This window comes from Arvicola amphibius, chromosome 9 (assembly GCF_903992535.2).
Source record: "Arvicola amphibius chromosome 9, mArvAmp1.2, whole genome shotgun sequence".
Lineage (NCBI taxonomy): Eukaryota > Metazoa > Chordata > Mammalia > Rodentia > Cricetidae > Arvicola > Arvicola amphibius.
This window is the reverse complement of record NC_052055.2, coordinates 100,559,223-100,571,944: the sequence shown is the minus strand read 5'-3', so window position 1 is coordinate 100,571,944 and position 12,722 is coordinate 100,559,223. Positions and strand designations below refer to the sequence as shown.

At 42.9% G+C, this 12,722-nt stretch overlaps 1 protein-coding gene and 1 pseudogene across 2 annotated transcripts in view; one reads left to right on the top strand and one right to left on the bottom strand.

Moving 5' to 3' along the window:
* Window positions 1–4,912: 4,912 nt before the first annotated feature.
* Window positions 4,913–5,013, top strand: LOC119824082 (annotated as a pseudogene).
* A 5,288-nt stretch (window positions 5,014–10,301) lies between these two features.
* Window positions 10,302–12,722, bottom strand: part of Gcc2 (GRIP and coiled-coil domain containing 2) — a 42,330-nt gene continuing 39,909 nt past the window's right edge. For both annotated transcript variants that reach the window (XM_038343051.1, XM_038343052.1), the window contains one exon: window positions 10,302–11,824. In XM_038343051.1, the coding sequence (XP_038198979.1) occupies window positions 11,754–11,824 (71 nt within the window). In that variant the 3' untranslated portion in view covers window positions 10,302–11,753. The remainder of the gene's footprint in view (window positions 11,825–12,722) is intronic.

Here is a 12,722-nt window from a genome sequence, read left to right as displayed (position 1 = left end):
GCCGTGTGGGTGCTGAGAACTAAACTGGAGTTCTCTGCAAGAGGACATGTTTCACTGATGAGCTTACTCCAGCCCCACAAAGAGTTATTGTAAAGGATGTATTCAAAATAAATACTTAAAAATTTCCCCTTATTTTCCATCTTCTTTCATCTCTACCAGATAAGTATTCGATAAGAAGGCAGGGGAAATTAATTCCTGCCCCCAAGTAACAGACTAATTAGATAACTCTTATAGCTTCAGCACTGAGTTTTATGGTACTTGCTTCTGATTTTGTTATACTAGAAAAAACTCATACTGACGAAGTCAGGAATCCAGTCGTTGCTCAATCCACAAGGCGAGATGTCCTGGCAGTCCAAGTCTGGTGCTGAAGACCTGGAGCTGTCCTGAGAGCTGCTTGTTTTCAGTCTACCTTAAGCCCAAAGAAGCTAGTTATCAGCGAAGTAATGCCATATCAGGGTGGAGAGTGAGGGCAACTAGGAGAAAAGCTAAGTTTCCACCCATGTCCCTGTATCTGGGTGCCACCAGGAGGTGCTGTCCACATTTAGGCTTCAAATAATCTGATTTAAAAAAAAAATCTTGGGGCAGGGGAGATGGCTCAAAGGTTAAGAGCACTGAGGTCCAAAGTTCAATTCTCAGCAACCACATGGTGATTCACTACCATCTATAATGAGATTTGGTGCCCTCTTCTGGCATGCAGACACACATATTCATTATGTATACCTAATACACAAATCTTAAAAAAAAGTCCATCAAAGGAGTGTCCAGTGGGTTATCTTTTAGATGATTCCAGATGCAATCAAGTCGACAACCAATATTAGCCATCACACTCTCTGAATACCAAAGAGTCTTTACAACCCTGAGAAAGGAACCCAGGGCTTCACGTATAGAAGATAAAGACTGTACCACTGAGCTACATCCTTAGTCCCGTCCTTATCACGTTGGACTAGGAGAATGTTTGCGCAAGATGTTTCTGGGAAAAGGACAGCGTTGCATTCCTAAGATTCCACCCCACTGAGTTGTGCGTGAAGAATCCCATTACTCACTCCCACATTACCACGTATGAGATCAGTGAAGTTTACAAAAACCCGGTCTGACTTCATTTTTCAGTATTTATTTTGAGTACCTCATTTACAGTATTTCTTTGTGGAACTGAAATAGCTCAGCAGTGAACCCAGCTGATGGATTGTTGGGAATGAATATGGGGTGGGACCTTGTTGGAGTAGGTGCGGTCTTGTTGAGGAAGATGTCTAACTGGAGGTAGACTTAGAGGTTTCGAAAGCCCAGGGCAGGCCCAGTCTCATTCTCTGCCTGCTGCCTGCCTATCAGGATACAAAGCTTTCAGCTACTGTTCCGGCACATGCTCCCCACCATTATGAGAATAGGTTAACCCTCTGAAACTGTGTGCAAGACCCCAATTAGACGCTTTAATAGGAGTTGCCTTGGTCATGGTGCCTCTTCACAGCGGAAGAACACTGACTAAAATAGTGAGTTACAATATTGTGTGAGACTTCCATTGTTATCCTGAAACATGGGATTTTTTATAACCATTATTTTTTTAATTTTTTTATTGCATATGCATTGATATTTTGCCTGTATGTGAGGGCATCTGATCCCCTGGAACTAGAGTTATAGACAGTTTGAGCTACCACGTGGGTGGTAGGAATTGAACTCGGGTCCTCTGGAAAAGCAACTAGTGCTCTTAACCACCGAGCCATCACTCCAGTCCCATGGCCACTACTTTTTTTTTTTTCGAGACAGGGTTTCTCTGTAGCTTTGGAGCCTATCCTGGAACTAGCTCTTGTAGACCAGGCTGGTCTCGAACTCACAGAGATCCGCCTGCCTCTGCCTCCCGAGTGCTGGGATTAAAGGCGTGCGCCACCACCGCCCGGCTTGGCCACTACTTTTTAAAGGTAGGATTTCACCATGTAACTATGGCTGGCCTGTAACTTGCTACATAGACCAGGCTGGCCTTGATCCACTTGCCGGGTGCTGGGATCAAAGGGTGACCTGTCACTACACGCAGTTTCATAAGCACTTTGGTGATGGCTATTCTTGGTTGTTAACTTGACTGTATCTGGAATGAACTACAATTCAGAAACAGAGGGCACACTCGTGATCCAGATCTCGAGGCTGGAAGACACACATCTTTAATCCAGATCTTGAGGCTAGAAGGCACACCTTAAACTGGACCACACCTGCTTCTTGCCTCTGGAAGAAGCAAGGGTGTGTTTCTTCTTCACCTGCTTTCTCTTTCCTGGTCAGCACATCCTTTTCCTTTACAGGCATTGCCGCTTACTTCTTCGGGATTCCAGCATATATAGGAGACCAGCTGAGACACATGCCTCATGTGAGCAAGGCTCAAGACTGAGCAACTACTAGATTCTTGGGCTTTCCAAGAATTCACAGCTAGCCATTGTTGGATTAGAAGGACTGCAGCCTGTAAGTCATTCCACCACTCGGCATTAGCCCTTCTTACCAGAGGTGATCTCATGAATTCAAAACACCAGAACTTAGTCTAAATACCTAGTCTGTGGTTTTATTTATTAAAAGATGTACATTGTATTTATCTGCACCTAGTAGGAAGTTGGAGACTTTCTTTAGTCGCACTGTTGAGAATAGTTTGTTTCCCCCTCATTTGTATTGCTAAAAGTTATTTCAAGTCTTCTATCATCCACTAATTCAAGATGTTAGGGATCTCCAGCTCGGGGACCCCATTCCAAATCCTGCCCTGAGCACACGAAGCAGCAGCTCCTTGGAGCTGCCCTCTCCAGACCCTGCCCAAAGAAGGCTCTGCCAGGGGTCAGCTCCTCTCTGGGGGCTGCCCAGGACCATGCCAAAAAGGTATTAAGACCTGGTTGCCAGGCAGGGTGGTAGTGTTGCATGCCTTTAGTCCCAGCCCTCAGGAGGCAGACAGGCAGATCTTTGTGAGTTCGAGGGTAGATGGGTGCCATGGTCAACTGTCAATGGATTTCCTGTATTTCTCATAGGCTTCTTCACTTGTAATTCATCTAGCTCTGAAGGGTCACTCAGTGTCATCTTGATCAGCCAACCATCTTCAGAACAGAATTTGTTGATGAGCCCCAGGTTTCCTTCAAGTATTTCACTGACTTCAATTACCTCTCCTGACAGAGGAGCAGATGGCACTGGAGGTGAGGAACCTGCCTGACTCCATTTTGAAAGCAGGAGATATTGTTAAAAATAAGTCTTTTTACTGTAAGAGCTGAGTTCTCTGTCTCCTGTAACATGACCTTCTCCAACCCATGACCTTGACTTGTTTTTGAGAATACCTTACTGTCCCTGACCCCTTCCTAATCATAGGGTGACATGTTTTATTGAGATTTTTTTTTCTGATTTCCTTATGTCTTATCTAAAACTACTTGTAATTTTACTCTTTAAAAGGTTCCCAAGAAATGGATTCAGGGCTGTTCTTTTTTTGTTGTTTTGTTTTGTTTTGTTTTGTTTTGGAGACAGGGTTTTCCTGTTCTGTTCTGGCTGTCCTGAAACTCGCTTTGTAGACCAGGCTGACTTCGAACTCACTCAGATCTGCCTGCCTCTTCCTCCTAAGTGCTGGGTGGGATCAAAGGCATGTGTCACTACCACCCAACAGGGACTGATCTCTTTAACCCAACTTAGTCACTGGCCAGCTCAAATTGTGGTCGTGGTCTTATTCTCACTGTTGGGATAAACACATCACCAGTGTGGGTACAATACTAATTCAACCACCAATTTCCAGGTTTATAAGCTATTTCTTTCAAATCAATATTGAAAATCTTTTCCAGGGCTGGCAAGATGGATCAGAAGTAAAGATGTGTGCCAGATACAGCCTACATTTGATCTGGTACCCCCACATGGTTGGTGGAGAGAACCAAATCTTAGAACTTCTCTGACCTCCACACACATGTGGCATGCATGCACACACGCATGAGGTGGTTCAGAGGGGAAGGAGCACTGGCTGCCCTTGCAGAGGACCTGGACTTAGTTCTCAGCACCCCCATGCCCACTCACAACCACCCATACTTTGAGTTTCATTGGATCTGACACTGTTTTTCGGTCTCCAAGTTCACTGTATGTATACCATGCACATATATACATGCAGGCAAATACTCATAACATAAACATAAGTAAATCTCCAAAAGAGATCCCTGTCTTTGAAATGTAATCCTTAGGCGGACCTGAGCTAGGCATCTTTGCTCTGACGGCCTACATCACAGCTCTACGAGGAGTAAAGTTCCCACCGAGACAAGCAGACATAAAAAGACACCGCTGAATAATGTAATATTGTGAAATCAGGATAGCCGGAGTTTGTTAATAGACTCACTTCCTTGGGAAAGCTGATACAAGTAAACACCAAGTTGAAATGAAGAGGCTTCTCAAGGGAATGTGACCTTCTCGTAACTACTTGGCTAAGAAAAAGAGCAAGAAAGGAGTGCATGATCTGCGTCCCGCATGATATCATGTAGAGAAGCAGCGAGGAGCTGGGGTGCCATTCAGTGGCACAAGTGCTTGCTCGGCAAGCACTAGGTCCTGGGTTCTATCCCTAACAGGAAACAAAAAAAAAGATAAGTAGTAGTGAGCATAGCATTACTTAGAAAAAGATATTCCATTTAAGCAAATAAATAAAACCAAGCACTTGTCTTCTCCGAGGTGCCAAAAAATATTCGATGAACACAGCAGCAGAATTTGCAGTCTTCTAGACAAGAGACATTTCCACACTTTTGCCAGTGTGGAAGATCTCAACTGTCACTTACGTGACTTAGAAATATTTATGTTTCCCCAATGGCCAGCAAATATTTTAAAGAGTACTCAGCATCCTCATCCACCAGGAAATGCAAAGTAAAACTACTTTGAAATTCCATCTTACCCCAGTTAGAATTCCTGTCATTAAAAACAAAACAGAGCAAAATGAGACACAGTTTTCAATAGCACCTATACTAACATTGGAACAATACCATGAAGACTGGGATGGCCCTGCACAAGGATGACACACATATTAATGAATTGGCCCCTACTAATAAACAGTAATTGGGCTAGAGAGATGACTCATTCGTTAAGAGCACTGGCTGCTCTTCCAGAGGACCTGGGTTCAATTCTCAGCATCCACATAGCAGCTCACAACTGTCTGTAACTCCTGTTCTAGGAGCTCTGACACCCTCACACTCACTAACGCCCATAAAATAAAATTTAAAAACAACCAACAATAACAGAAACCTAAACAAAGGCCACTACAACAGTGGCTATGGAAATTACTGCCCATTACTGCAAAGCTTGGTGACCTGGAAAGAGAGAATCTATTCCCACAAGTTGTTCTGAGGCCTCTAAACCATGCTGTGAGCCCCATAAATAAATGAATGAATGTACTTTGTGTTGGGAATTTTTCCTAACTCGGATGCAAATTCCCAATCAAGTCAAATCAAAACAAGCCACATTAAAAAATATTCAGTTTTAATGGGATTCCTGCTCTCCGGTAGCCAGGGGGAACCAAGAGGCTGCAAATGTGACCATGGGAAGGAAGGAAAAGAGACCACGTGATCCTCTTTTGGGAGTTCACTTAAATACTCTGTGGGAGTGGTCCTGACCACCCCAGGGATGTCAGGACCTGGCATGCTGGGATTTGGAGTCCAGACCAATACAACTCTCAGGCCTGGGGGCTGGGATAGATGCAAGGGACTGGGGTCTATGCTCACAACTTAACACTTTAGAAAAGTGCTAAGTCATTTCTCCAGCCCAATTTTTCTTTTAATGCAGATCCTTTTATTTTGTGTGTATAAATATTTGCCTGAATATATAGATGTAAATCACGTGGGTGCCCAAGGAGACCACAAGAGGGTGTAGAATCCTTTGTAGTTGGAGCTATTTCCAATTGTGAGCCTCAGTGTGGGTGCTGGGAGCTGAACCTGGGTCCTCTGCCAGTGTGAGAGGCATAGTTACTTTTTAAGTTTTAATTACTATGCCTTAGAGATCCATGAAACAAAAATGCCTCTGACCTGCAAGCCCCTTTTCCAAGAACAGAGAGTTCCTGAAATGCTGGAGGCTGTTGTTTATGGGAGATAACAAGTCACATGTTTTCACTCCCCTGGATAAGTTTGCTTGATCCATTTGCACCGAACAGGCTTGATCACATGGTGGGGGAGATTCACAGGCAGGAAATACATCAGGATGTATGCTTGCCCCTGATTAGATGAGGTTGCAAGTAAGTCAGGATGTACGTTTGCTCCTGAGTGGACCTGATGGGAAATACTTAAGCTGCTACAAACTGTGACTAAAGGCCATCAGGGCCACTTTCTGGAAATCCAAAAGGACCTGGCCAGAGCCCATCTACCTGGCCAGTATTTAATTAAAGCTTGCTCCAAATCTGGATTTTAATTGTGGTAGTGGTCTTATTCTCTATCGGTGGAATTCATACCAGAACAGAGTTATTCTTAACCATGAGCCATCACTCCAGGTCCAACAGACTTAACCTTTTATGAGACAAAAATGCCTCTGATCTGCAAGCCCCTTGCCCAAGGACAGATAGTTCCTGGAAGATGCCTGAGCACCTGGTAAGCCACAGGACATGTGATGATACACAGATTAATAGAAATGGGTTAATTTAAATATAAGAGCTCGCTAGTAATAATCCTGAGCCACTGGCCAAACATAATTACATAGACCTCTGAGTGGTTATTTGGGAACTGATGGGCAGGAGAGAAACCTCCATTTAAAAATGTGCCCAATGTGGGGCTTGAACCCTTGACTCTGAGATGAAGAGTCTCATGCTCTACTGACTGAGTCTGTAAATCTGAAAAGTATTTTCTTGATTAATGATTGATATGAGGGTCCAGTCCACTGGGGATGGTACTGCTCCTGGGAAGGTGGTTCTGAGTTGTATAAGAAAGGCTGAGGCTAGAGAGATGACTCAGCAGTTAAGAACATTGGCTGCTCTTCCAGAGAACCCAGGTTTGACTCCTAGCACCCATATGGCCACTCACAACTGACTGTGACATTAGTTCTAGAGGACAGGATAACACCTTTGGCCACTGGTGGCATTGCATGCACATTGTGCCCAGGCACACATGCAAACAAAATAGCCACACACATAAAAAAAAAGAAAGCTAAACAAGCTATGAAGATCAAACCAGGGAGCAATGTTTTGCCATGGTCTCTGCTTTGGTTCCTGTCCTGACTTCACTTCATGATAGACTGTGATCCAGGATATGTAAACGAAATACATCCTTCCTTCCCCAAGGCACTAACTCCAAAACCAACTTGACTCCTCAAATCTGAGTCTTAACATCCCATACAAGTTTTAAATGGCCATCAGAGAAATCCATTCTCAAACTGCTCTCAGGGTGGGAAATTTCACACTAAGTATAGAGTGGCAGGAGGCAATCCTCCTACTTGCTAGGTGCAACAATTATGTTTTTGTTTTGCTTTTTGAGATAGGGCCTCACCGTGTAGCCCTAGCTGGTCTCGAATGTAGGCATCACTGTCCTGAGGGCTGGGGGGTTCTGTGCTGAATGAACAGGAAAGATTCAGTGCGGCACAAGGTATGCAGAGCTCTACTTCCTGACGGTGGATGCTGTGCGGTGTGACCTGCTGCCTCACATGCCTCTGGCCCAGCTAGTGTCACAGCTTACAGGGAAAGGATCTGCGTGAGGTAAGAATGAACCTTGGTTCAGCTTGACTTTGCCAGGCTGGATCAAACTTCTGGAGTCTGATACTAGGCAGTTTACGGTAAGCATATTTAAACACAGTACGATTTGAAAAACAGCTTCCTAATACAATCCCTGGTGAACAAGGAGGTGTAATTACGTCGAAACTCAACTCAAAATACATGTCATTTCTACCAAGGAGATGGGCTCTAGAGATAGGCTACATGTGTTATCTTTAGGGCTTAGGGAAGGATCTGACATGGTCTTAGTCGTACAGACAGCAAAGAAGTCATCGGAGCCATGACCTATTAGCTACCTCTGGTCCTGGTTGTGGGCATTTGAGGGGAGCCCTTAGCTATACAGTGTAGCACCAATTCTAATTGTTCTTAATAAATAAAACCCAGAGTCAGATATTAGGGGGTGAAAGCTGAAGGATCAGAGAAGCAGTGTAGCCAGCCACTGGAGAAACCTTTTACATCTACCAATGCTCAGACTGCAGGGGTGATCCTGTCCTGACTGCTACTTAGACTGACTGCTTCAGACTGCTGCCTCAAACTGCACTGGGCTCCTGTCTCCTTCCCCCTTATATCCCTCTCTCCACCCAGTCACCACTCCAGTCTCCACCTTCCTAGTGCCGGGATCACCTTTACGTGAGCTCTGCTTCTCTTTTAAATGGGATCAATTTTGAGTAGCTTAGGGTGGCCTTGAACTCAAAGAGATCCCTCTGCCTCTGTCGTCCTGAGATTAAAGGTGTGCGCCACCACTGCCTGGTGTCTAGTGGCTTAGCTCTGCACTCTGATCTTCAGGCAAGCTTTGTTAAAACACAAACATCACCACAATACAGATAATGTAAGGGTCATCTAGATTATCAAGTATCTCCAGTCCTGGTTCTGAGAGCTTGATATGGCCTGGCTCTTCAGATAATGCAGAGCACCAGGCTATTAGTCACCTCCAATTCCCAACCTTTTGGATGGAAAAACAGGTTGTACATCTTTTTGGAAAGACAACACTGATTTTTACTGGTAGCAAGGACCTCTGTGCACCCAACAGCGAGACCAAGGAAAGCCTTCCTTCCTGAAGGTTCTTTTTCACCAGGTATTTTGTCATGGAAATGAAAAATGTAACCAATATAGCATATAACAATTAATTGTGGGCCCAAATAAAGTTAAATTGATAATTCTGAGAACATGAACATACGTTTGTGAGCCTGCATTAGGCAATAGTGAGACTAAAAGCACAAAAGACAAACAGAAACAAACAAAATAAAAAGTAACCCCCCCCCCCCCAAAAAAAAGAAAACCACAAAAGAGTAAAAACCTTCACTTAAGGTAAAAATTTTGGAATTCACACATTATTTTAAATATCTATTTATTTATTATGTATACAGTGTTCTGGTGCCTGCAGGCCAGAAGAGGTCACCAGATCTCATTACAGATGGTTGTGAGCCACCATGTGGTTGCTGGGACTTGAACTCAGGACCTCTGGAAGAGCAGCCAGCGCTCTTAACCTCTGAGCCATCTCTCCAGCCCTCAAACATTATCATTAAGGAAATAAGTGGAGCCAGATGTGGTAGCACATGCCTTTAATTTCAGTACTTGGGAAACAGAGACAGACAGATCTCTGTGAGTTCTAAGACGTCCAAGGCTACACATTGAAGCCCTATCTTTAGAAACTACAAACAAACAAACAAAAACGGGCTGATCAGCTAGCTCTGTGGGTAGAAGTGCTCACTGTGTACACCAGGTAACCTGAATTTGATCCTTGTCTGAAACCCACAGAATAGTAGAAGGGAGGGACCAATCCCACATGTCCTCTGACCTCCACAAAGCACACAGTGGCACATGAGTGTGTATGTACATGTGTACATATGCGTGTGCACACACACATTTTTAAACATTAAAAAATATAAAAAGACAATCCACAGAATCAAAGAATGGAAAAAATATTTGCTAATCATACAGCTGACAGGATTTACTTTGAACACATAAAGATACTTGAAAAAAAAGTGACGTGAAAAACTAACAGGACTTTAAAAATGGGCAAGCAAATGCAAGCGACATTTCTCTAAAAAAGACTGAAAACAAAAACTTTTATGCAAAATGGTGTAGCAGCAAATTTCATGATAGCCAACAGCTGGAAAAATGAACATGTCTGTAAGTTAATGGATAAAAACGGTGACTTGTACAATGGAATTCCCTGAAAAATGAAAATGGATGAAGTATTAACAGGTGCTACAACACGGGTGAACCTTGTAGACATGCGAAGTGAAACTAGTCACAAAGAGGCATTAAAGAAAAAAGAGTGCAGATGTAGCTTAGCAACAGAATCTAGACCTGGAGAAAGAAAATAAAAAGGTGCCTCAAATTTGTAGAGATCCGCCTAACGCGGCATCCTAGGATTAAGGGCATGTGCCACCATGCTAGGCTGTCTGGGTTCTCTGAAGAGGCTGGCAGAAGGTGGTCTCAGTAGGCTGGCCTCAAGTCCCTGAGATGAAGGGAATTTTTCTGTCAAAGCCTCCCGAGTAGCTCAGTCTGTGTAAGACATTGTCTTATCCACTAGGTTCAGCCACGGACAGGCAGCACCAAGAGTTTGCACTCCACCTCACAGCCTGATTCAAAACCCCAAAGAGACAGTGCTTAACAGAAAAAGGATAGTCAGAGAAACAGAATATACAGTTAAATGCATTTAATAGAAATATCAAACATTATAGTTCCTTATTGCTGGTCACAAAAAGCATATATGTCTTTTGTAATCAAAGTAATTTTTACCATGCAAAAGGCATTTTTATTACATTCATATGAACAGACTAGATTTCAAAACAAGTTTATACAGACTTCAAAAGGTGTATTAGGCCCAAAGAAAAAGTGGAATTTATTTAAATATTACTAAAATTACATCAGATGCCACTGGGCATACTCATATTCACAGTTTATGAAGTTAAAAATACTCAACTTCTAAAGTCAGCTCTGAGATAGATGCATTTAATCAATACATTCACTAGTTAGGTCTGTTCTAACATGGCAGGGGTTGGGGCGGACACAGAGATAATCGCTTTAAGAGAACAAATTCAACATGTCAGCAGCAAACCAGCTAAACCAGGTTGGAAACCAGTGTTCATAGTGACTGAGGTACAGAGTCAGGGTTCTAGCTGAGACTGAAAACTGAGAATCAACCATACGCTAGTAACTCCACAGAGCACTATGTGGTTATTTATTAACAAATTGCATTATTAAAATATAATCCCCAAATCTGATTTAAGAGCACAATTTTAATCTAGTCAATGGATTATTTCCAGAGACATAAAGGCAAGTAACACATCCCCAGCCAGGCTTATTCACCAAGAATAAGCCTGAGCCCTCTTGGGGTCATGCTTGGGGAACAAGGCTACCTGAACAATACTGGAAGCACCAGGTTCATGTGTATTTAATGCTGAGTCAGACAGTCACTGTTCTGAGAGGCAGGGAATTCTCAAAACAGACTCATGGCTTAGGAGCAATGGCAGCACACTAAGAGCCTAGAGACACCACGAAACATATCAGCTGAGGTGGGCTCCATCTATTCAAGGTCGGCGTCCTATCACCAGGACCAGGGTAAATTTTGAAATAACAAGTAGGGGGATGGAGAAGTTTTAAAGCAACGGACTAAACTGCAATTTAACTTAGCCTCATAATTAACTGTAGCATATGTACTTCATAATCCCTCAATAAACATGTCAACCTTCCCAACAAAGCATTTCCTTAATCTTGAAACATTATTTTAAAAGTTTAAACTTTCCAGTTGATATGGTACCAAGATTCAAATCACTTTCAAAATTCACAGTACTACTTAGAAACAAGTGGCTCCTGGGGTTCCAGAGTACAGGAATAAACTGTTTTCTCTGTACACGGGAGATCACGGAGACTGAGGCCATGGTGCTGAGTCACAGGGCTGTGGGTGACTGGTACCATTGCTTCAAGCTGTTGTCCTTTTACTACAAGTTGAGAGTCTAAATTCATCTGCTATACATATATACAATCATCAGGGGATGTGAACAGATATGGACACTTCCTGATCAAATAATAATAAACATATTTCCTTCAAATGAATTCTGTTGAGTTAATAAAGCATTTTCTTCCAATCAATCTATCGAAGTCCAGACCAGCTATGCAGATAGGATGCCCATCCAGAGGAACGGGAAACACTTTCTTCTTCACCTTTAAAAAAAGAAATTATTAAATATTATTAATGTGAAATCTAAAATAAAATAAAAATCTTTTATTTACTATCTCTGTCCTATTCTTTTTCTTTTGTTCCTTATAGAACTTTTAAAAATTATCAACATTATTTTATGTGTATAAGTATTTCTTCTGCATATGCCTGTGCAACACCTTCCTGCTGTGGTACCTGCGGAGGCCAGAAGAGAATCAGGTTCCCTGGTATAATTACAACTGGTTGGGAGCTGCCCTGTGCTTGTTTGAACCCAGGTCCTCTGAAAGAACAGCCAGTGCTCTTAATCACTGAGTTATCTTTCCAGCTCCTTGAACTTCGCTGTTGCTAAGGGCGCCATTTATTAAAAGTGTTTATGCCAAAATACATGCCTGCTGCCAAGCCTATGATCTAAGTTGTATACCAGGAACTGACATGGTGGAAGGACAGAATCAAGTTCCATAAACTGTCCTCGGACTTCCATGTGTGCGCCATGGCAAGATGCACAAGGCACATATCACAGATACACGCAACAAACAAGCAATTCATTTTTATTATTTATTTATTTATTTATTTATTTGGTTTTTTGATACAGGGTTTCTCTGTAGCTTTGGAGCCTGTCCTGGAACTAGCTCTTGTAGACCAGGCTGGCCTCGAACTCACAGAGATCCACCTGCCTCTGCCTTCCAAGTGCTGGGATTAAAGGCGTGTGCCACCACCACCCGGCTATTTTTTATTTATGTGTGTTGGTGTTTTGCCTGCATGTATGTCTGTATGAGGGTGTTGGGTACCCTAAAACTGGAGTTACAGTTGTGAGCTTTCATGTGGGTGCTGGGAATTGAACCCAGGTTCTCTGGAAGAACAGCTAGTGCTCTTAACTGCTTAGACATCTATCCAGCCCTAATC